General features: G+C 40.4%; 1 protein-coding gene across 3 annotated transcripts in view; it reads left to right on the forward strand.

Moving 5' to 3' along the window:
- LOC142396341 (neuropilin-2-like) overlaps window positions 1-25,282 on the forward strand; it is a 121,469-nt gene that overhangs the window by 35,430 nt on the left and 60,757 nt on the right. For all 3 annotated transcript variants that reach the window (XM_075478949.1, XM_075478950.1, XM_075478951.1), the window contains 4 exons: window positions 5,596-5,823; window positions 8,481-8,636; window positions 8,730-8,899; window positions 14,976-15,131. In XM_075478949.1, the coding sequence (XP_075335064.1) occupies window positions 5,596-5,823; window positions 8,481-8,636; window positions 8,730-8,899; window positions 14,976-15,131 (710 nt within the window). The remainder of the gene's footprint in view (window positions 1-5,595; window positions 5,824-8,480; window positions 8,637-8,729; window positions 8,900-14,975; window positions 15,132-25,282) is intronic.

A 25,282-nucleotide genomic window follows, 5' to 3' on the forward strand; every position in this document is an offset into this window, starting at 1 on the left:
GCTTGCAAGCAGCGCTTCATCCAGAACCTCCATGTTTGCAAACAGACACACCTAATTGTTTCTCTCTTTAAAAGGATGTGACGACATATTCCGTACTTATTACCGAAGGTCGCATTCGCACGGGATTAGTATTACCTATGGTAGATACTCCGGACCGTTTCACAGGAGGTAGAATTCTCGGCAAAGTTTACCGACATACTCCGCTATCTTTACTGACATGGCGCGTTCGGACGGGACTAGATTTCCCGGTTATTATTACTTTACCCCAGGTCCCCCATTTAAACTAGTCCCGTCCGAATAGGGCTTTAGATGACACCCAGGTTGAATTCAAACACAGACAAGGAAAAGCCAGACTGTGCTTTCTCTGGGCTTGTTAAACTGTGTGTGGTTGCGTGCAGTGTGTGTCTTTCAGAATATATGTTACAGTAAACTTCCTTGGCATATGCACTGATGTGTGTGTGTGTGTGTGTGTGTAAGGAAGGGGCTGTAAAATGGGTTTCATCTAATTAATAATCCTTTGGCATGAAAGATGGTTTGACTGAAAGTGGATGTCTTCATGTCAACTTACAGAATACACACAACACAAAGGCGCACACACATTTTCATAATGTACACCCAGTACTGAGATGAATCAGTGGTTATAAGCCAGCACGTCACTTTAAGGCGCGCTGACAAACCTCGTCCTGTCTCCTAGAGATCAGCAAGGCACCCCCACCAGATCTACCCAGCAACACAAACACGCACACACACAAGAAACTCTCCAAACCTTACAAGTGAAACATGTGTTTCTTTCACAGTTATCCTGTTCCATCAGATGGGAAGTAATGAGAGTACAATAGGAAATGAGACAAGGTGGAGTTTACCCAGAGAAAGAACGTGGAGTGGGGACAGACCAGAGCAAGACAGGAGAAAGGAGGGCACAAGTGTTTTTGCTATGTCCATGAACATGAAGTAATGAGAGGGGAATAAAATTGCCGTTGGCTACAAAACTGGTCAGGCGTTCACTGTACACACACTTACACACACATGCTCGTAGTCACGCAGACCCGTGTTTTGCAGCGACGGCCTCTGCAGGCGAGGCAGATGCAAGGGAAGCCCTGTGAGAGAGTGTCTGCATCTGTGTTTGATGATAGAGAAAATCACAATAACAAGAAAATCAGACCAGAAAGTGGGACAGAAAATAACAGGGATAATCAAGGGAGGCCTTTTTATCAGACTAAAAACAGAGTGCAGTGAACAAGAGAAGATCAGATAGATCGAGGGCAGTTATTAATTTCTCCGAGCAAACCAGAAAACTGATCCCTGGTAAAAAAAATATGAGGAGGAACAGCAAATTGGGCAGAGATGTTCAAAAATAAAGAAATGTACATAGATTTGTTTGTTTCATATAGCATCTGTCAGTTATGGTATAGCAAACTAATTGCCTCTAATTTTGGAGGTATACTAAAACTGACTATTTCTATGCTGTGACTCCACGTTACACATTGCAAAAGTAGCACACGACTCAAAGCTGAAGTTCTACTTCTCATCAGGCCTGTAATGGATCAGCTCATCAACAACAGCTGGATTTCCATTGCAGTTTCTGATTTGGATTCAGAATATATGAATTGGAAAGGTAAAAACTGAAAAGACTTGATAGAAATGGGGGGTAATATAAAAAACCTTTTGAACCCTTCTAACCTGGCAGAGATTGAGGATATGTGACCGAGAAGCTGAGCTAACAAACAACAAACTGACTTAATGTTGTTTTCCTAGATATGATATTGTGCTCCAGATACAGTATTCCCAGGAAATGTATATAATTTCTGAAAAATGACAGAAAAGCAATTCCCAGAGGATAGTTGCTGGTTAGGACAAGTACTTCTTCTTCTGTGGCCTGTTTGGCAACATTATGCAGCGTAGTTTATTTGTTTCAAACCATTAATGGAAACGCACATGATTCCCATTTCTTTTTCCTTTGAAAAAATTTGCTCTCTTGTTTTGTGTTCTTACCTAATTCTCTTCATTTACTTCTGGAAACATGTAAACAGAATCACAGACACCCAAACAGGCTGGAGAGAAGTGGGTTACTATAAGAGGCTTAGATGGTGTGAGAGTGTGCGTGTTAGGTCTCACATGGCTGGCTGCACTGGAATAATGGTCCAGTCGGTGAGACCACATTCACTTCATAATGTGTGTGGATGTGAGTATTAATAGAGGGGTATTACAGTTGTGTGTGTGTGTGTGTGTGTGTGTGTGTGTGTGTGCACATATGATGATATCTAAAAGCTCCCCGTAACTGCAGGACCACCGATCCATGATACTGTCGGCAGACATGTCTGCCTTTCTGTCTCTTTAATACCATCTCTTGCTCACTCGTGCCCGCTCATTTTTCTAAAAGATTAAAGCAGGGTCGAGGCTTTTCTTCCATTTTTTTTCCTGGAGCTGCACAAAGAAACTCTAGCCTAAGGGTTTAGTACAACCCCTGACAAAATAATGGCTTTTGTGGATGTTCATTCAGCTTTTTTAATTTGTTTTTTTTTTAAAAAGACAGATGATTATATTCATTGCAAACCATTCGGAATTTGAAAATACAGAATTAAGAAAAATAATAAACATATCATATCAAGTAGAGGAGAAGAATTTTGAAATGATGATCCAAATAAATAAATAAATAGATAAAAAATCATACTACTCTGGCTTTTATGACAGAGGCATGAACTTCACAAAAGAAAAAACAATATTCTTCATCAAAAAGGTTTGAACTTTCTTGTATAGCAGTTGACTTTGCATGATGAAGCTTTGTCAATTTTTGACCAATTTCAATTAAATATTTCCAACTGGACTGAGATCCAAACTGTTTGCAGACCACATCAATGAGTTTACAAGTCTTTCATGAAAAAAAATTTGAATGCTCTTTGCTCTGTGGCAGGATGCATTATCATCCCTGGAAACTGACCTCAGCATCATCAGACTTCCATTCCACTGATGGAATTTGAGGTGTCAACATGTACATCTACTGTAAAGTTCTACTGTAAAGATGACCGCCATCTCCCCATATCCTTTACCTGACGTCAGCCTCATATCATTAAGGAATGTGGACATGTGCTTGTTTTCTTTAGGCAGTCAATTTTCTCTGTTTTGTAGACCTGCACAAAACTAAATTTCCAGCATCATCTCCTTGCCAAATGCACTGAAAATCTTTTTCATGCCATCACCCACAGTTCATCCTCTCCATCTTGCTTGCACCCTGAATGGTTAGAGATAGGTGTTAAAAGTACTTTTTTAGGGTTAGAATTGATGTACATGGTTATGTAAACGTGTTACATAATGCATAGTGGGTCAGTTACAAAAATCCAAACAGTTATGGCTTAGACATTTCTGCTTTTAAATTTTACATATTCAATTCTCAGGCAATTTCTGTCATGATGATCTGGCCCTCATTGAAAGAAAACAATAGCATAAGGATACATTACCATCTCACGGTTTACAATAATGGACATACAACATTTTGGACGTGGAAAAATGTATATAATCCATGTTTTCTGGTCAGATACCAAACCAAGGTAAAATGTCTATCAAAAAGCCAAAACACCACCTCAGGCACGCTCAGGACGGGAGATTGACTGAAGACAAGTTTTGGTGCAATCTGTTGGTTTCCTTAGCTAAGAAATTGTTTTTGAATTGGCTCTATATGAATGAATTGGATTATTTTGAAAATAAATATGATTACAATGAATTGAATTCCAATTGGCTTGAATTGGACTTTATTATTTAAAGGTGGGGTCTGAGATCTTGGAAAAACGGTTCCTGTAAGCTATATTTTTGAAAATACACAACCTTGCCTCTCCCTTCAGCCCACCCCTCGAAACCACGCCTTCAAAACACAGGAACGAGTCACGAGTCTGTGAAAGCGCCGGGGGGAGGGGGGAGGGGGGCTGACGGTTGATTGGCATGTCAGAATCCAATAGAAGTAACTCTCATCATTACTTCTATTGGTCAGACATTTCCTCTTGCTACACCCTCTACAATGGACTAAAATATTTAGTGCAATGGGGTCCTGAGGAGGTTTTCAGACAATATGATAAAAAATGCTCCAGAAAACATCACAGACCCCACCTTTAACTCTTTCGGTGCCATTGACGTCTATAGACGTCAATTTAAAAAAAACGTTGACTGCCGACGTCAATTGCGTTTTTTAACGGAGCGGGCTGGGGGACAATCTAGCGGAGTTTATCGCTAAATCTTAGGCTTGTAAACACTAAACAGAGAATATACTGCCAAAATTACCCGCAAGGTGGCAGCAGTGCCACTTTGCACAAAAAAAAAAGAAGCGTGTTTTCTCCGTTTTTTGGGTCAAACAGCTGTTTTTGGTGAAACCAACCTATGTTCTACTGTCTATTACTAAAGGACTGAAAATGGTAGAAACAAACTTTTTTTTCCTGATGAAAGAAGAGAGTCTATTCTTTCGTTTGGTAATTTCGGTGTGTACATAGTCATAAGACACACTTTTCTGTGGGTCTTGGAAAATCAGTCAAAATACTGTAAAACACTTGGCAGTATGGGTCTCTCTGAACTGAAAATGGCTGGCAGCCAATGAGTTAAGTGCCTTGAGATAACATTTGTTGTAAGTTGGCGCTATATAAATAACACTGAACTGAACTGAACCAGAATCAGCTTCATGTTAACTACTCTTATTCATTTTGAGTCACTTTTGAATGTGTGCCCACCCACAAGATTAGCATTGATGTAAAAGTAATGTTATTACTGGAACAATAAATGCCATTTATTCACATTCTAGATTGCAAGAATTGAGTTCAAAATACATAATGTGCTCCCTGATCTCTCACCAGAATGTGTAACAGCTATACTGCTATGTCCACAGCACATTTTTTTCTTTTGTTTCCACAACAGTGGAGAGCTCAATAATTGTAGTGTCTATGTTTTCCTGACTCATTTTCCTTTCTAATAATAGAGCTTTCATCTTATTATGTGATGATGCTGGCATTTGACATCATGTTGTTCCATCACATCTTTGATGTTTTTTATGTCTTGCTTCATAATGATGTAGATGTTCGACACTTATGATCTGGTTGCAGATGCTTGTCAGGAGTAAAGATAGGTTGCTCAGGATCCAGTTCAAGATCCATCCTGCACAATATTTTCTGCGGTACATTGATTTTAGGGTTTAGACATTACAAAATCCATAGTTGGAGTAAAATAATACTAAACGGTTACAGGTAACTCATTTCACTAATCATTGGTTTGATTCCCCTCATGTCAGAGGTCAAGCTGTACAACACAAAATTACAGACTACGGATGTGTTGTCATCTCACTATTCAAGAAAACTTAGATATCACAACTGGGACTTATGAAATGTTTTGAGTTATTTTCAGAAATTTAAAAGCAACCTTCTCTAAAAACAGCACATCTGGGTTAGTGCCCAGAATAATCCCATTAGTTTAAAGTATGAAGACAGTCTTTGTAGTCCACATGCTTTTCTAAACATGTTTTATTTTTCAGGTTAATAATGCCATCAACCAATGTCAAACTGCAATTAGAAACATTTTTTGTTTAATATGTATCTTATAATCCGTTTTGTCTCATCTTACCAGGCTCAGACTGCTCCCGTAATTTCACCAGTCCCTCGGGTCTCATTGAGTCCCCAGGCTTCCCTGACAAATACCCCCACAACCTGGAGTGCTCCTTCATCATCATTGTCCCGCCCAGCATGGATGTCACTCTCACCTTCCTCACCTTTGACCTGGAGAATGATCCCCTGCCAGGCGGAGATGGAGAATGCAAGTACGATTGGCTGGAAGTGTGGGATGGACTCCCAGGAGGTACAACATTTACTACACTTCGTTTTGTTCTTGATCATGTAATCTCCACATTATTTGTGCTGAGAGTGGGGTTCTTGGTGGAAATGTTGAGCAGTAATTCACCAGTGTTGTGAGTCGGTACAGTAAAAATTTGTGTATCCAGCCCTGTCTGTGTCATTATTGACTGAAGTGGAGCAGCAACTATTTTAGTAGCTATGCGTCGGTAGATGAAAGCTGAGCTTACAGGCAGGAGGCTGGCAACTACTGTGGAAAAACAACAGAACTTTGAAGGGGGAAATAAAATAGAAGTTGCTGAGTTGAGGGAGAGGATACTGGAGGTGAGGCAGAAAACAGTAGTGAAATAAGATATTTCTTGTCTGGCTTCAGGAAATATTGGAAGAGTTTAGAAAGAAAAATCTAAGGCAAAAAAGACCTCGGGCCTAGTTTCAAGCAATGGAAGAAGTAGAAAGAAATAGTGGAGCAGTGGAACGGCAGCAAAAAGTCATCTTCTGTTGCAAAGGAAGTAGATTTTGGTATTAAACATACAGTAAAGTCCCGAAAATGTATGGTCCACCTTCAAGAAAAGAGAAACAACATTTCAAGGGAGTTCAGCAACAGTGACTGAAAATAGAGGGAAAAGTTTTTGCAGGATTACAGCCCTTAAACAATCTTGTATCAATAAAATGTACTTTAAGGCTAAGTACACGCAATCACAGGTATTTGTTAAACACTGGGTTTAATAGGATACCGAACTACACAGGGATTTCCTTGACATATGAGAACTCTCTCACCATTCTTTGACGAAAGTCACCTCGTTCTCAAAGTTGTCACATCAACTCAAGGTCTGTTGGGCTCTGGTCCAAAATTGGCTATCCACATAGAGTTCTGTGTTGTTGGATTGTCGTTTTATGTAGCAGTGTACTCCATAATAGAATAGAATAGAAAAATACTTTATTCATCCCCCAATGGGGGAAATTCAAATTAGTCAAGTAGCTCAAAAAAATTATTAATATTTACAATGATTGTATAATTCTAATAATATTAGAATATCTATTATATATGTTATATATATATTATTGTAATATCATTCTAATAATGCCTCCTTTCCCCAGTATTTTCTGCAAGAAACTCAAAATTTATACACGAACATGTGGAAAATCCCCTTAGCAAAATTAGCACTATTGCTATCTTAGCCGGGTTTGGACCTGCCATGTAAACAAAGTGCTGATTGCTGCATACGGTTACGTTAAACAAAGGAGATAGCGACGCACAATCTGACATCGCAAACCGAAAACCATGGTTTTCCAGTCCACAGGTAAAATCCCTCAAAAAACAGTGATTCAACCTATCAGAAAAGAGAGCCACAAATGGTGTTCTGCTTGTTATGAACTTTACTGTAAGTATGAGAAAGTGATGGTTCACAGAAAGAAGACAGCTGCATACAAGGATAAAGGAACAGGAAGAAAGGATGAGAAAAAGCAGGAAAAGAGAAAGCCTGAATGTGTTGAGGTTAAATGGATTGAAAGAAGGGAAGAAATGCTGAGAGAAGGGAAGATGGCTGATAAATCTGCATACAGATAATAGGGAGAAGAGGAACAGATGAGAGAATCCAGTTTTTACCTGATTGGACAACAAATCAAATAAAGAAAGAGAGAGAAAACTCGATGTCCGAGCTAAAATTGAGTTTCCTCATTTGCTCCAATGTTCATACATGTGAATAAGTGTGCTGAGATGTTATCTCCTCTGATAAACTGTCTTGTCAATTGTTTGCTCTCAAAGCCATTTATCCACATCATGATGGAAATTAAACAAAAAAATACAATTTACTACATATTACATTTGTTTTACTCTACTCCTCTCTTTTTCCTGTTTTCTTTCTCCTCGCCACCATCAAGAAAAGAGTTATTGCCATTATTTGCTCAAGAGCCCTATTTCAAATATCCACCCATTCCAAAAGGGAGGAAAAAAATCAATAGCACGAATCGATCGCTGGCTATTTTCTCTCCTCCTCCTCATGCGTATATCTCTGTGTGTAAGACAGGAGCAGGGAGTTCGCAGGATAAATGTACTATCTGTGCTCCCACTCCCTCACACACACTCACACACACACACACACACACACACACACACACACACACACACACACACACTCTCACACACACACACACACACACACACACACACACACGCACACTCCCCTGGGCTTTAAATCCTAATCATCTGTTTGTGTTGACACATTCACAGCTCGTGGTACAATGGCCTATTACAGAAGAAGACAGTAGAGGAATCACTTAGATCCTTGAATTTACACACACGCATACATTACAGTTTATAGTATAAAGTGCACATTGTAAAGCCAGATTCAATCCAGAGATAGAGAGGGTAGATGACGGGAAGCTTGGTGAAGTGATGAGCAGATGTCAGGGTAGGAGGGAGTAATAGAGATAATAGATGAAAGGGAAAACAGCACAAGTAGCAAAGGAGATGAACAAATATGAGGGTTAAGGGATGGAAGGATTCAAAGATAGACCTCTATCTTGACCCCTGGAGTATTCTGTCATGGGTCAGAGAAATAAAGAAAGAAATAAAGAAAGAACTGAAGACTCACGGTTTCAAAGTTACTCTCAAATTTTTCATCAGATCGCTTGCTAATCTAATAAATCTTGTTTGACTGACAGTGGGCCCCCGGATTGGTCGATACTGTGGGATCAAGGTGCCTCCTGAGATCCAGTCATCCACTGGGATTCTCTCTCTGTCCTTCCACACTGACATGGCCGTGGCTAAAGATGGCTTCTCAGCTCGATACAACATGACGCACAAGGAAGTCAGCGAGAGTAAGTTTAGGGCAGCATTGGGTGTGTGTTTTATTTCAAAATGAACTCATCAGTGTTGGTTAAAACTTCTTTGTCTCTACCTCCTGTCTCCAGCTTTTCACTGTAGCAATGCATTTGGTATGGAGTCAGGAAAGATCACAGACGATCAGTTCACCGCCTCATCAAGTTTCTATGATGGACACTGGCTGCCACGACAGGCCAGACTCAATTACAACGACAACGGATGGACGCCTAAGGAAGACAGCAACAGGGAGTACATTCAGGTACAAGTTTTGGAGCTGGGTTTAAAACGGAAAAGGTTCCTCAAACTTTTCTGTGGTTCGAACAGTTCAGGGAGGTTATTTTTATTTTTATCAGATTTTGGCAAAAATGAAAAACTCCAAGCCTTACATACAGATAAGTTAAAACACAGTAATCCGCCTAAACTAAAAATAAGCTGCACTCCGACTTTAACAGCATATTTTTCCATTTGTTGACATAACCACTGATATATTTGTGTCAGTGTGTGAGAGTTATGTGGGAGTTAGTGATAGATAGTGAGTGGGAGCAGTAGTGCCATCAAGGTTCAGCAGCCTGAACGAGGCATTGTTTCCTTTATTTTATCACAGTGGCAACTTTGTGCCATCCCTGTGCTAAGCTTGAGTTATAAGGCTGTCTGAGTGAGGGGAAAGAGCGAAGGTTAGGTTCACTCAGGCCAGCCAGAAAAGCACTTTTCAGGCAGACACCCTCTGTAAACAACAGATTATCTTGTTGGTTGTCACTTTCTGGTAGTCTCACAAAGCCGGCCTGCAGTTTTAACTTTGCTTTTTGTTAAGGTTCAGTAATCTTATAGGGGGATTGGTTTTGTTTCAGGTGCTTTACTTGCAGTTCTTTTAGACCTTTAAAAGGGAAAAACATGGCAGTGTTTATATAAATGCCGTAAAGCACTCACCAATCTTGTAAATCCATCTTTTGAGATTTTAAAGGTAGATCTGAAGGCCAGCAACTCTGCTTTATCATCACCAACCATTAAATCAAGGCCTGGGGGTTGTTAAAATCCTTTTAAGGAATGCAGTTTATAGTAGTCCGTGATCAAAATATGAAACACAATTTAATTAGAAAAAAATCTCAACAGCAGAATTATATCTTGTGAACCCTCAGACTTATCTTACAGCCTCTCTGCAGGATGCTGCACCTCAGGCTGGAAAGCACTGAACTCTACTGACCTTTACAGTTTTCTGACTGGCCTGGCTACCAGCTCTCAGCTTTCCACATAACTACAACATCACACTGCAAAATTTGATTTTGCCAGATTAGGCAATTATTAGATTATCAAAGCCTAAACCTTATGAGAAATTCCACATTAGTACAGTCATCATTCTAAAGACTTTTGTCTAAGAAGCCACATAATCCTCATAAAGAGGAAGGAGGGGTGGCTGATGTAGCTGCTGCGCTTTTAACCGTGGGCCTTGTGTGACGTAAGATCGGGACTAACATTCCTTCTTCACCACTTTAAATTGAAATTTCAACACTATTCTTTTAACTTCAACACTATATTAGAACATTTTGTAACAGGATTTAGGCAACAACTTTACTTTTTAACTCTTTCGGTGCCATTGACGTCTATAGACGTCAATTTAAAAAAAAACGTTCACTGCCAAAGACGTCTATAGACGTCAATTGCGTTTTTTAACGGAGCGGGCTGGGGGACAATCTAGCGGAGTTCGTCACTAAATCTTAGGCTTGTAAACACTAAACAGAGAATATACTGGCAAAATTACCCGCAAGGTGGCAGCAGTGCCACTATGCACAAAAAAAGAAAAAGCGTGTTTTCTCCGTTTTTTGGGTCAAACAGCTGATTTTGGTGAAACCAACCTATGTTCTACTGTCTATTACTAAAAGACTGAAAATGGTACAAACAAACTTTTTTTTCCTGATCAAAGAAGAGAGTCTACTCTTTCTTTTGGTAATTTCGGTGTGTACATAGTCATAAGACACACTTTTCTGTGGGTCTTGGAAAATCAGTCAAAATACTGAAAAACACTTGGCAGTATGGGTGGCTCTGAACTGAAAATGGCTGGCAGTTAATAATGATCACCTTTTTACAAAGCAAATGTCACCCACACAGATGCCATTCTGCTTGTTCCCCGAGCTGCATGGAAACACAATAAGTAAGAATGAAACGTCACTTTCTGGTTAGCTATAGGAAATAATCTCATTTTTTCAGGGTTAAAAATCAAACGGCTCGGCTCGGGTTAGAAAACATTCATAGTTAGGGATAAAATAAACATGACTGTTATGTGAAAGGCTCTATTTTTACCCTTCATCAGCAGTTGCTCCCATGACCACCTGAGGTTCACATTCTTTGAGAGAAATTATTGACCATATGTGCCAGCATGAATAAACACCACATGGGTTTGTTTTTAGAAGGAAGACAGTCTCAGATCTAACCTGGCTCCCTTGCTGTTATGAAGCCTCTCTTGTCTCCATCTTGTTTTCACTTCCTTTATATTAGTGGGAATAAAGGCTGACCAATAAAGCATGTTTACATGAAATTAGAAAATCACAACTGTTGCGTTGGTCCATCCATACATGTTAGTCTGAACAAAATTGAGCTTCTTGAAAACATGGGAATACATCCAGGTAATGCATTTGGAGATTAAATCACCCCATATTTCCACTTAATTTTGGTCGAATGGGCCTCCATACTCTGCCCATGTTCCACAGGTAAATTGTTTTACTTCTTTTTGTAAAAACATTAAACTGTAAATTCATATCAGTGCAGCTGAATTCTTCTCTCATTCCACATATTCTTCTGTATTTAAAAAAAAAAAGTATTTCAACTTGCGATCACTGTAAGCATTACCAGACTGGTGCACTGCCCCAATAAATTTCTGATTTTATAACCGCAGCATTGTCTAATAAATCCCCTTTTAAGTAACTTAAAGACAACGTCTGTGCAGTGTACTAAGCTGTACTAAGAAGTAAGACGATCTCTCACAGAGAAAGGTAGAATGTTTTCTCATACAGGTCACAGTGTTGCACTGTCAGATATACTTGGCAGGGTTGGTTGTATAATTCAACTCAATTTGGCTCCTGTGCATATATATACTGCGATGAGGACAGGGATAAGAATCAAGCTGTAACTCTGGTTTGACTCACATGTACATGTAACCGTGCTCATAGATTGTTACATACAGATGTGGGCTAAATGCAGTAGTTGAAACCCAGACTCAGGAAGGGACTGTGGCCACCAGTCTCACACCTCTTCTCTCACTTACAGTACCTTCTTCAGCTGACAGCTCTCTCCCTCCAGCCATCATTTAAAAGTAGCTGATGTAAAACTATGCTTATTTTACAACAGAAATCAGTGGTTGCAGGACTTTTACCATATTTAAATGACTGAAATCATCCTGTTGACTCAAAGTAAGACCCCTTTTTGGATTTTATTGTCTGTGATGCTTCAGATCTTTGCATAAAAGAGGTATCACAGTTGGCTGGAAATGCAGCCTCTATCTCTCTCTTGTTGTATTTTCCTCCTCTCTGGTCCCTGGTGTCACTGTTGGGTTGTTGTGTCCTGCAGACACTCTCAGCTATTTTCTTGCGTTTACAGAGAAAGAGCCCCCACATGCGTGTCAGTGTGTGTCTTTGTGTGTAATAGCTTCTGTCTTGACGAGCAGCTGTCATAAATGCCAACGTGTCTCTCCTTCTTGCTTCTTGCACCCTGGTGTCTTATAACTTGGTGTGTGTGTGTGTGTTGCCTGTGCCTTTGCAGCTTAGGCATGCATGTTTTGCCACGGTGACTAAGGAGCCACGTGTGTGGTTTAAATCTCGCTACAGCACTTTTTCTGATTTAACTTATGCTGTTTTACTATTCTATTCTATTTGTCTACCTTTATAGATTATATTCTGGTTTGGTCCAGTGAGGTGTGCTGCAGATTGATGATGCCAGGTTTGGTGGCTCCGCTATTCTAACAGCTCTGTGATTGATGAGAAACCTTCCCTGGGAAGGCTCACTTAGCATCTCTCTCTTTCATTTGTTCTTCACCTCCTTCCTCTTGTTTCCTTTTCTCTCTCTCTCTACATTATACCTTACACCCTCCATCTCCTCTCTTCCTCTCCTTGGTTCTGGACTATTGATTAGTTGTCTTGGTGGATCTCGTTCTTGCTCCAGCAGTGCAGGTACACACCCGTGTGTGTGTTGGAAGTAATCTAAAACACCTGTCTCACTGACGGATAACAAACACTGCATTTTACCTCCCCCAGTGTTTTGTATTTTTATCCCAGAGGGACATACAGCTCACACTCACACAGCACACTCAGATTAATCTACAGGTTTCAACAGCTCCAATGGAGGAGAATAAATGTTGTGACCTTAAATAGAACATTTCTCATGTTCTGATCTCTATTTGTCTGTCTTGGAGTGAGAGCTTAAAAAATGTAAAATGCTCATATTTCTAGTAAGGAACTTCTACAATCCTCAAGAAAAATCATGTTTGACTTCAGAGTAGTTCTTTCTTCATGTACAAACAACTTCATGGTTTCAGTGAGGTATATTATTACCTTTACTTGAGGTATTTTCAAGTCTCTGGTTTATCTATGTAATTATCACAGAGCAATTGTTTTTTTTCCTGACAGATACTCTTTATCAAACAAATGAGATTCCTGAGGACCTCAAAAAGAGTTGTTGAGGTCGGGTATTTTAGAAAGCGATCTCTAAAGAGTTCGATCTCCAATTGACAGGCTGAGAACCTGCATACAAATGAGGAAATATTAAAATCAATAATAGTCTGAGTAGCCACAAAGGAGCCTAGAAACCTTGACTAAGATTAATGTTGGTGAGTTCACCGTCAGCGAGCGACCATGTTGGTGGTGGTAAGAAAGCCTCTTCTCTCCAAGCAGATCATTACTGCTTTGTCTGCAGTTTGCTAAAAGTGACATGAACATGAACACTGCTGAAAAAGTTTTGTGGATAGATGAGACCAAATAGATTCACGTTTAAGGATTTGAAAATGCTGGATTCCTGCCTAAGAACCTTTTCTCATCCTTGGAAAAACCGTGGAGGTGGTATCATGATTTGTCCGCTTTTTGCTGCATCTACAGCAGAGCAGCTTGCCATCATTGATAGAACAATGAATTCTGAGTAATGCCAGCAAGTTTTGAAAGAAAATGTCAGGATATCTGTTTTTGAAGCAAATTTCAAGAGAGAGTGGATAATGCAGTAATGAAGGTACCCTAAACACATAAGTTATTCCACTTTTGAATGGTTATAAAAAGAAAAGAAGGTTTTGGAATGTCACGTTAAAGTCTTGATCATAATCCAATAGAAATGTTGTGGATGGACCTGACAAAAAAAAAGAGTTCATGTAAGGAAACCCACCAACATCCCAGTGCTGCAGAGGTTCATTGACTTTGAATTGTGGTAATTAAAAAAATGTTTTATGTTCAGGTCAGATCAGCAGTAACTGGAGACATTAAAATGCACATAGATAGAATCCACATACCTGTGTCACCCACAGAAAGTAATATTACATTGTTTTACTCAATAAACAAAAGACTAGTTCTAAAAATGTTTTGTAACATGTTCAATTTGGTGCTGACTTGTGTAGACATGATGTTTTAGTTCCCATTTATATGAATAACTGAAAAAAAACAAAATCAAAACAGCTTCACAAACTTCTAAACATCACTTAAGTATCAATATGCCAGTCATGCTCAGCACTGCTGTGCAAAATAAATGCATATCTGCTTGATTCTGAAGTGGGCAGCCATCATCCTGCACAATGGCGCCCATGTCACAACACAGCTAACAGCATGCCAGACACGCAGCGTAACATCCATAATTAGAATGGCGAGGTGATTATTGCTGTTGTATAGGAGAAAATGAAAATGAGCCCAGATAATTACTATCGATCTGCCAAGAAGCAGAGAGGAAAAAAAACATGGGGAAGGAGATGGGAACAAAAGTAGACTTCTGAACATATATATACGTGTATATATATATAGACATATATAGATATATATGTATGTGTGTATATTTGCATTCAAATATTCATCTATCAATATCACGTTGTTTTTTACTTGTAGAACTTTTAGAAAAATGGCAGTTTAGCAGATTTAGAAAGCTTAGAAATCCTTTCCTAAGGTGACTTCAACACACGCATCCCATTATGTAAAATTATTCATTTCTGATATTAGTTTAGAATTTTTTTAATGTACTATACCTGTCACTGTTGTTGTGTGTTTCAAACTCAAGCCATTTTCAGATCAAAATATATTGATCTTTTTCTATTTTTTTTATTCAATCATGAATGATTCTGTTATTTAATAAAAGTTAAAAGCTTCTCTCCCCGCCAACAGGTGGACCTCCATACTCTAAAGGTGCTTACAGGCATCGCCACACAGGGTGCCATCTCGAAGGAAACTCAGAAGATCTACTATGTTACCACCTTCAAGCTGGAGATCAGCACTAATGGAGAAGACTGGATGGTCTACAGATATGGCAAGAACCACAAGGTGGGCACAGACACGCATGATAGGAACTGGAGCACAGCCACACTTGCATTCTCATGGAAGAGGTAGAGAGAAATATGAGATGGAATAACTACAGCCAGAGTCGACCACAAATGCAAAATTTAACCAGTGTCTACAATTACAGCTGTTTGACTGCCATTCAGTAGGCTTGATTTAAGGGTTTATGACCAAGCCCTGAATGAATGCACGTCTCCAAGCTCAGAGTGGTACCTTACAGCATCATATGGAACTACATTTATACTTCGCATTCTGCTTTTCTCATCACATCTGTTTTCTGTTACTCTCTGGTCAGAGTTCTGCTGAATTTTGACCTGACCGAGCAGCACTCTGAGCTGTTTCTCTCAGAGGTGTTAAGGCACAATATATCAGTCAGCATGCTACAGTCTGGGGGGCTCCAGGTAGAAATGAAGCAATTGGAATTGAGCGTCTTAATGGTTGAAACATCAATTAAAGTAGAGGAGCATTCCAGCAGTTGCGGTTGGTTTTTCCATCACAGCAATTCTTCCCCTGTAATGTGGGCACACGTTTTTCCTGTGGTCTAGCACCACGTCTAGCTTTGTGCTGTAAACCCTTATTCCTTAATGAACACTCATGCAAGCACACATTCACAGATGCATGCATTTTTCTCTGAGGGGGAAACAAGAGATCTAGTATAACTATCTGGGGTTCTTGCAGACCCCATAAGACTCATAACAAAGGCAAGCTTCCAAAGAAGTGATAGACGGCTAAAACAGATTATGGAATAAAGAGATGATTGAGGGAAAAGGCTTAGGAACTGAATGTAGAGCAAATTAATTTTCAATCATATTTACAGGTATGGGGTTGGACAGTAGTGTGATACATAGCAAAGTCGCCTCATGGCAGGAAGGTTAAAATCTCAGCTGGGGCCTCCACATGTCCTTGGGATTCTTTCTCCCACCGTCCATTAATTCCCAATTCCAAACTGACCTAAGGAGTGAATGTAAGCGTTAATGGTTGTTTTTCTGGTTCGTCTCTATGTTGGCCCTGTCATGGACTGGTGATGTGTTCAGGATGAACCCTGCCTGTCACCTGATGGCAGCTGGAATAGGCTCCAGACCCACTGCATCCCTTAAGGGCATGGAAAACTAATGAAGAGATGATAATCATGTTCAAAGAACAAGCAACCTCCAATGGTCAGGAGAACAGCTGCATGTAAAGTGTCAGTGAATGCATTTGAGTCCTAAACATATGTTTTTGGTAGTCCTTATGAAGTACTTTGGATTTATAACTCTAAGCATGTAATGCTATTGCCTTAATCCAACCAGAAGGGACAAATTGTTGTTGTGATATGCTGTTCTATATAGGCCTGATGGCCTCGGATGATCAACAATCTTCTGTAAAGATACCAAAGTCACAGGCTCAAAGTTATCAAAAACACCAGAGCAGGGGACAAAGACTGAGGGGCCATAGTTGGAAGGGGCAGTAACAGCCCTTGTAGATGCAACCTTAAGGGCGGATTATAGTTCTGCGTCTATCGTCTTGACGTGTTGCTTTGCTCTGGTCGCGAACCACTTTTCATGTTATGGTTCTGCAACCTCGGTCTGGAATTTCTCGGGACGCACAGCAGTTTCCCCTCGCGAGAATTTCGGTGGGCGGTGACGAGAACTTCGGGGGCGCCGGCGGAAGTGTTTATTTTTCAAAAAAAAAAAAAAGTGTATGCAAGATATGGATCTGGAGTTGCTCGACATCGAAGAAGAACAGCTTCTTTTATTGGAGTTGGCGAAAATGCAAAGGAGGAAGCCACACAGACAACCGGAAGAGCACACCGAGGACCAATCACAGCCGCTTTTGTCTGCGCACTTCCGTTGGTGGTCTGCGTGCGTCTGTCGCGTAGTCAGGATTTTTCTGAGGTGCACGACAACGCGCGCAGAGCCTCTGCGTGGGGGAGTGGTCAAGATTTTGACGCTCGCAGAGGCTCTGCGTCCGAGCGTCAGAGGCTTTGCGTCTGAAGCATAAATCAGCCTTTATTCATGAAAAATTGAAGAAAGTTTTCACAGACAGCAGAGGAGGGTTAGATACCGAACTTTAAAACCGAACTTCCCTTTTAACTTTGGGAGAGGGAGGGACTGTGGAGTTGTCGATTGTTATTGAGTAATGGCTTTCATGGAAGAACATAATATCCTCAAGGTTTTCCAATTTGGCTTTAATATGTTACACAGTACTGAATCAGCTCTTTAAGGGGTTTTTAATATGTGTTTTTAGCTACTGATTCTGGTGACTGTGTTATTCTTGTGCTTTTAGATCTAACTGCTGCATTTGACATCGTTTGGGGTCCCCCAGGGCTCGGTTTTAGGTCCCCTTCTTCACTCTCTCTATCTGCTCCCACTTGACTCAATTCTTAGGCAATGTGGTATTTAATTCCACTGTTATGCAGATGACAGTCAGATTTATCTACATCTTAAAAAGAATTAAGGCTATTCTGTAAAACCTTGCTCAGGTGCCTTGATGACATAAAGGCCTGGAAGGCTCATAACCTCTTAAATTTGAATGAAAAAAAGATGCTTTACCTAGTATATCAAGCCAACTATTACCAACCTAGAGGTTAAAGTGGACGCCGATCTTTAGCTTGACAGTCAGATCAGAGCAGTCGTCAAATCAAGCATTTTCCAATCGGGACATCTTGCCAAAATAAAGCCATTTATGTCCAGGCAGCATTTTGAGACAGTAATCCATGCCTTTGTCCCAACTCGGCTTGATTACTGTAATGCATTTTATATTGGGGTTAGTGTTTCCTCCATTACCTGGCTTCAGATGGTTCAAAATGCTGCTACACGTCTTTTAACTGGCACGCCAAAATATGAGCACATTTCCCTCATTTTAGCCTCCCTCCACTGGCTGCCAATACATTTTATGATTCATTTCAGTCCTCTTATTTGCTTTTAAAGCTCACAATGGTCTTTCCCCACCCTACCTCTCTGAACAGCTTTACCCTTATACATCCACTCATTCTCTCAGGTCAGCTGATCAACTGCTCCTGAATGTCCCAAAAACTAAGCGGAAGCTAAGAGGGGACTGAGCTTAATGGTGGTTAATATGCAAAGCTGCCTTTGCATATTAGACAGGCCTCTTCTGTGCTTGCTTTTAAGTCTCTTCTTAAAATCCATCTCTTCTCCTTGGCCTTTGACACCATTTGTGTTGTTCACTTCCTTATTCTTATTATTTTATTGTATATTTTATTCTTTATCTATTGTGTCTTTTAGCACTAATTAGGTCTTTTAAGACCTAATCTTGAATTGATTAGGTCTTATTGCTGATATATTTTGTCTTTTATTTACTATGTCTTTTACCTACTATTCTGTAAAGCGCTTTGGTCCACTGTGGTTATTTTAAAGTGCTTTATGAATAAAGCTGGATTGGATTGGATTGGATAATAGTGTTTTCAACAAATGTTGTTGTGTTTTTGACTGAATATAACCCAGAAGTGAAGAACAGTTGTCGTATCTGGGTGGCTAACCCCATCCCGTTCCAACCGCCTGCCCCAGTAATTTTTCCTCCATAAAAGGACTTCTTTTCCCTCCAATGTGGAAACACATATGAGATGTATTTCCCTCCTACCACCTGTATAGCATGACCTAATGGGTTATATTAAAAGGTAGGAACTAGCATACAATTTGGCTTTTTTGTGTAGATGACTTGTTGCTTATGATTTATAGAGGAGTATGATAAAATGTGTTAGTTATTATGATGCTGTATGCAGGATTATTTTATTTTTATAGTGAATAAGAAATATGAAAAGGGATTTACAGAAAAGGAAACTGACCAATTAGTAATTTTACTGTGTATTGTGTATCCACCACATGTGGTAGCAGCTGCAGCCCAGTTTTATACCATAGTGACATTGGGCCACAGTATAAAATTATAAAAATCCAATATGCAAAACAGATTAATGACCAGTATTTTGAGATGAGTTGCTGGTGTCACATCCCATAATACCCTTTAAATCCTCCATAACAACAAAAAGCCACCTCAAGCTGAATATCAAGAGATACAGAGAGATGGGTGTGTCAACATACAAATGTGTGTGTTTGAGGAGAATGGGTCTAGAATAGATTAGTAGCAGCTTCTGGTTGAATACAGTAAGTACACCATCAAATACACTCAAACCAACTGGTAAGGCTCCTCTGAGCTGTTTTGCTCCCTGGTGTGTAAGTCTGTTCAGTAATCTGATGGTTCAGATCAGAGCTGCCAGTCGCAGTTAATTTACTTCTGTGTCACATTGTTAAATTATGGATGCTAACCATAATTTAGTCTTTGTGTTATGTTCTATCCCTAGAGGGAGAGATGAAAGTGAAAAAATGTGTGGAATGTGTTTGTATTCTGGCTATATTTCTGATGATGAAACTATGGTGTCAGGATCTGGAGTACCATGACATCCCATCTCAACTGACTCACCTCAGACAGCTAGTCAGGGTTTTGTGTTGTAAATAACTCAGCTGAAGTTGATGAGATCTGTTAGCAAAGTGTGGTTTTGAGTGTAAAATGCTGCCTTATTTTGTGAATGTCTCCCTTCACAAACTAATTCAAATAAATAGTTTTTAGTGAGAAATAGTGAGAGCAGACCTTTTATCACTTTGAGGATTCAGTTTAAAAGTTTGTGATGCATCTTCCTGTTTTTTTTTTAACTTTGAGTTGAACTTTCAACTGATTCCTGAATCTCACCTCGTCTGTTTACTGCCTGATCCTGTTTTTAACCACACATACACACACAAATCTCTTCAATGACATTTTCATTCACTTGCCCTTTTTTCTAGTTTTCTCAAAATCTCTTCCTTCATAATTTCTCCCTCCTGTCTACCTATTCACTCTCTTCACATCTGCATCTACCTCTCTTTCCACTTTTCCCATCTCCCCTCTTTTCCCTCCCTCAGCACTCAATCATTTATTCCTCCATTTCCTTTATAACTCTGTGAAAGTCATCATGAAATAGACAGGCACGTTGATGCAGTTTAAATAAATGACTTTTTGTGCTTGCCATGGCAATGCTTAAGTGTATATATGTGTGTTAATCTGGAAGAACTATTGAATTAGTGCTTTATGAGAATCATTAAAAGCAGAAATTAATGGGAGCCATATGGACAGAAACAAAATCACACAATGTACAAAGTACTGTAGTTCATGCATACAAAGACAAGGATACATATAGACAGATGTATGCTGACTACTACGTTCTTGTTGTTTTTTTAACATTTGTCTCAGATGAGTAACTTTTAATGAAGCAGCCACTGTGCACACACTCTCACATAGATGCATGTACACACTTAAACATCTGTGAGCCAGCCCACAGGGGTGGTGCTGTTGTCACACAGCATCACAATGATTTGTGATCTGTAATGTATTTGATAATGTAATTAAAGGCCTGTTGTGAACCAGATGGGACATAAGGAATTCATGTTAATGTACTGAGATTTTTTAGGCAGAAGGTAATATTTAAGCATAATTTACTCCAACAAAGCAATGAAATACACTATCAGAAATACATGGGAGTGAGAGATGGGAAAGGCGCCCATATGAATCTGAATGTTGTTTTGTGTAACCCGGAGACGTTTCTGTTTTTCTGTGTGTACCTTTCTTAACTGTGAAGCAGCCGTCCAGTCAGTGTTAGATTTGTGAAGATGCAGAATACAGAGTCAAGTCAGGTTTATTTGTATAGCACATTTCATGTAAAAAACAATTCAAAGTGCTTTACACAAAATAAAAGCATTGCAGCAGGGAGTAAAAGAAGCATTAAAAATACGTAAAAGAATATAAAGAGAAAGAAATAAAACAATTAAAATTAATTAAAATTATTTTTAAAAAAGCAACAGTCCAGATAAGTTCAAAGATATCGTGCAGATTTCATGCATAGACACATGAGAAAAGAAATGTTTTTAACCTGGATTTAAAAATGTCTCCATTTGGTGAAAGTTTAATCTCCACTGGCAGTTTGTTCCACTTGTTTGCAGCATAACAGCTAAATGCTGCTTCTCCATGTTTAGTCTGGACTCTGGACTGGACCAGCTGACCTGAGTCCTTGGATCTAAGAGCTCTGCTAGGTTTATATTCTCTGAACATATCACAGATGTATTTTGGCCCTAAACCGTTCTGGGATTTGTAAACCATCAGCAGGCTTTTAAAATCTATTCTGTGACTGACTGGAAGACAGAGTAAAGATTTTAAAGCTGCTGTGATGTGTTCAGATCTCTTAGTCCGGGTTAAAACTCCAGCAGCAGCGTTCTGGATGAGCTGCAGATGTTTAATGCTCTTTTTGGGAAGTCCAGTTAAAGAGCATTACAGTAATGGAGTCTACTGGAGATGAATGCATGGATGAGTTTCTCCTGGTCTTTTTGGGACAGAAAACCTTTAATTCTGCTGATGTTTCTGAGATGGTAAAAAGCTGCCTTGGTGACAGCTTTGATGTGGCTGCTGAAAGTCAGATTTGAGTCTATCAACACTCCGAGGTTACCAACTTGGTCAGTGATTGTAAGGGACCAGGTCTCAAGATATTTACCAACGCTGACCCTCTTCTCTTTGCTACCAAACAGAATGATCTGATCTGAGAAAATATGTACAACTAAAACTAGTCAAGGATTTGGAACACAAAATTCCCTGTGGGCCATTTTTATGGGAGGTTGTGTACATGACCAGGAAAACCATTGATTTTCAGCAACCTGAGATCACAAGTTGAGATATTATGTTGACTGACTTTCAGTCTGTGTTGTTTGAGACCTTCTGTAGAGAGTATTTTTTTTCAAGTTTGACGTGGTACAAATGTCCTTATGTATCCCACTGAATTGCTGCTGGCAGACCTGACAGTGATCATTACAACCCTGGAGCTCAATCAAGGACCAAAATCTCCTATTCCCACTCCAACCAATGGGAGGGTGGAAAGAAGGAGCATATACAAAGGTTTAACGGAATTTGCGAAGAAAAGAAAGAATGTAAAGAACAAAAAAAAGAGTTGAGCAATAAACTGGTAGTAATGTGAAACTAGGCAGGGAGGAAGAAAGATGGAAACCAGAGGAAGAAAAGCAAGGTTCATAGGGGAAGAGGTGAGAGAAGGAAAGAGGCTGATGAGGGGAAGAAATGTTCTTCTGGGAATCACAGACTGAAAGAGAGAGTAATGGATGGATGGGTTGAAGCAAGAAAGAGAGGGGGAATAATGAGAATAACAGATCAGGGTGTTGACCACAAATCCCTCTGGATAGATCAGAGATCTCAGCAACACAGCCTGGAAGGATGTCAGAAGGGGAGGAAAGAAAATAAAATGTCAAAGTCGAGGGAGGAAAGCTACAAGGTGAGGGAAAGAAAGAAGGGAGGGTGAGGTCAAAGGACTGGAAGAGAAACAAGTTTGTGACAAATGAAGACAGAAAAGCTTAGAGAATAAAGGGAGAAAAGAGACAAAGGTGGTATAATAAAGATGCTGTGTGCCATTTGCTCTTTGAGCTTTGTGTTTTGTACTGTTACACATAACACACAGTTACATTCAGCTGACAAAGACAGGTCACCTCCCCAAAGTGTGTGTGTGTGTGTGTGTGTGTGTGTGTGCGCGCGTGTGTGTGTGTGTGTGTGTGTGTGTGTGTGTGTGTGTGTGTGTGTGTGCACGCGCGCGTGTGTGTGTGTGTGTGTGCACGCGCGCGTGTGTGTGTGAGTGTGTGTTTATCTGTATTTGTCCTGGTGTGAAGAAATGAAAGGTGATGGAGAGTGTTTTACTGCTTTATAACTTGATGCACACACACACACACACACAGAAAGCACAGATATTTGCATAATTTAGCACGTCTGACTCTCCTGAGTGACTGTGGCCTGCAGGATTATAACAAGGTCACTCACACACAGGCACACATGTTTCTTGTTCCTCACACTCCTGTGCGGTGAATGTATTCCTCATTAGATATCATTTAGTTTTATACAGGATCTGATTAGTCGTGTTTTGCCTAGAAACCAGAATTGGGTACCCTGTACCTGCACAAACTCATCATTTTCACTTCAGCAGGTGTGTATAAATGAAGGAGAAAACAGTACTCGCTGTTTGTCAAGGTTGAACTTCACTGAAAACTATTTGATAGTATTTTTTGAGCAACAGCTTGTTATTTTTTGGTGTGTGTGTGTGTGTGTGTGTGTGTGGTTGGGTGGGGTGGGTTAGGTGAGCATCTGTTCACCCTCCACCTTTCTTGGTGTCAGCTTCCCATGTCTCTGAACACTCATGACAACATTAGACCATTAACAAATGCTGACAGACTCACAAAGACACACACACACTTGGCTGGGTTGCAGGTGTAGTCCATTAGCTGATTATTATTGAGGCCCTTTAGACACACACTGTTAACAGTGAATTTAGGAGTTGAAGACCTCAGTAATGCTACTTATCCTCTTACACATCTCCTCTGTGGATTCTGACTGCGAAGCCATGACCTGGGAGCAGTCCCAGCAATAACAATATGTTTGTTAGCATGCATAAACGAATGTTGTGCTTATTGTTTATTATTAGTTTAAATTCAAAGGTGAACTTTGGTGTAACACGAAAATGTGCACTATTGATCCATATCATTATTTTGCCAATCTACAAAGAAGACAATATTCCGCATGGGTAACAAATGATCAGTTACACAAATTAGTCATAACGTAGGTGATCGTTAATAAGCTCACAGCAGTGTACAATATGACCTATCCACCAGCTTTTTTAACTCTTTAAGGTTAGCCATTTTATATGAAAGTATATAAAACACTCTTGAGAGTTCTGGTAAAGATATACCTGAGTGGTTGTTCGTGAGGTTTCAGGAAAAACTATGGATGCATGAACAACTAGAAATGCACTCAGAGAGTGCAGACCTCTGCCAATGAAGCTTTGTTTTATAAGCGCATTTTTTTTATCCACCCATAGCCTATATTGTAGTGAATGGTCTGAAGCGATTAACGTAGTAATCCACCACGTCCGAGAGAAAGCGACTCGTCTGCTTAAACTTGTCCATAGATTCAGCTGGCTCGTGTTCCGATTGAAAAGGTTTACAAAGTTAAGATGCTATCTTTCAGATGCGACTTCTCAGAAACGGCAAAGACGGCTTTCACACTGCGATCCGCTACCTTAGCGGGTCCAAATTGCGGACCTCCTTGTCTCCCCAGTTGGCCATATTAAAAAATGTCTCCAACTTGATGTAGGCTAAAACAGAGTAAAACTTGTGCTCACCTGTCGCTGTTGTTCTGAATCAGCTGTCCATTCTGTCTTTTTAACTCCTCACGTCACGCCCACGTCCGACCCGCGTCGACTGTGTTCACATCAAACCATCAAACTCGGCTCGGCAAAAAGACTAGGGTCTGACGCGGGTCGAAAGGCGAGTCGAGTTGACGCGGCAGCCCGGGTCGACAGTGTGAACACAACAGCGGACACGCTAAATTCGCGAATTAAGGCTCTAGCATGGTTGCCGCGTCTGCTCGCGCGAGCGGTGTTGATGACGTCACGAGTTCGTGCCCGCCATAGGACCCTATATAGTGGCGCAAGTCGTTGCGCGCCAGTAGTTGCAATTTTCTCCGTCACAGAGGTGGCGCTGCTACGTGAAGGTTACCTCTACTCTACAACCACGAAAGTGGAGAAGAAAACAATGCCGCTGTCAAGAGCAAGAATACTGTAATTAATGATACTGCTGCAGTTTTCGGATCATTTTAATTTTTTAATTCAGTTAAAAGAAGTGAAGGTCTGAAGCCCCCGGCATCAACAAAGTCTCTGCCCTCTTCTTTGCCTTCACGTATCTGTCCCGTAGCTTCTTCCACACATTCTTACAGAACTCTCCCTCTTTCCCCAAAGTTCTGCCCATCTCTGTGCACCAGTTTTGGGAGTTTACGTGCTCCCTGTGCTGTTTCACTGCAGTTTCGTACAGCTGCCTGTACAAACGCACCTCCTCACTGAGCCTGGTCTCACATCGGTCCATCCGGTTCGTTGTGCTCGGCGCCGCCAAGTTACAAAAATCGACTGGTGCACGACAACGCGCTGCGCCGTCTGTTCAAGGGAAGCGCCAGGCCTGAAACGTCATTTTGACATCACGGTCCACCACCGCCGTGACAGACGCGGCAACCATGCTACCGCCTTTAAACGCGGGTTATTCGGCAGTGTGAAAGGGGCTACTGTTTACCTTCCCCCC

The sequence above is a fragment of the Odontesthes bonariensis genome, chromosome 12 (assembly GCF_027942865.1).
Source record: "Odontesthes bonariensis isolate fOdoBon6 chromosome 12, fOdoBon6.hap1, whole genome shotgun sequence".
In the NCBI taxonomy this organism is placed as follows: domain Eukaryota; kingdom Metazoa; phylum Chordata; class Actinopteri; order Atheriniformes; family Atherinopsidae; genus Odontesthes; species Odontesthes bonariensis.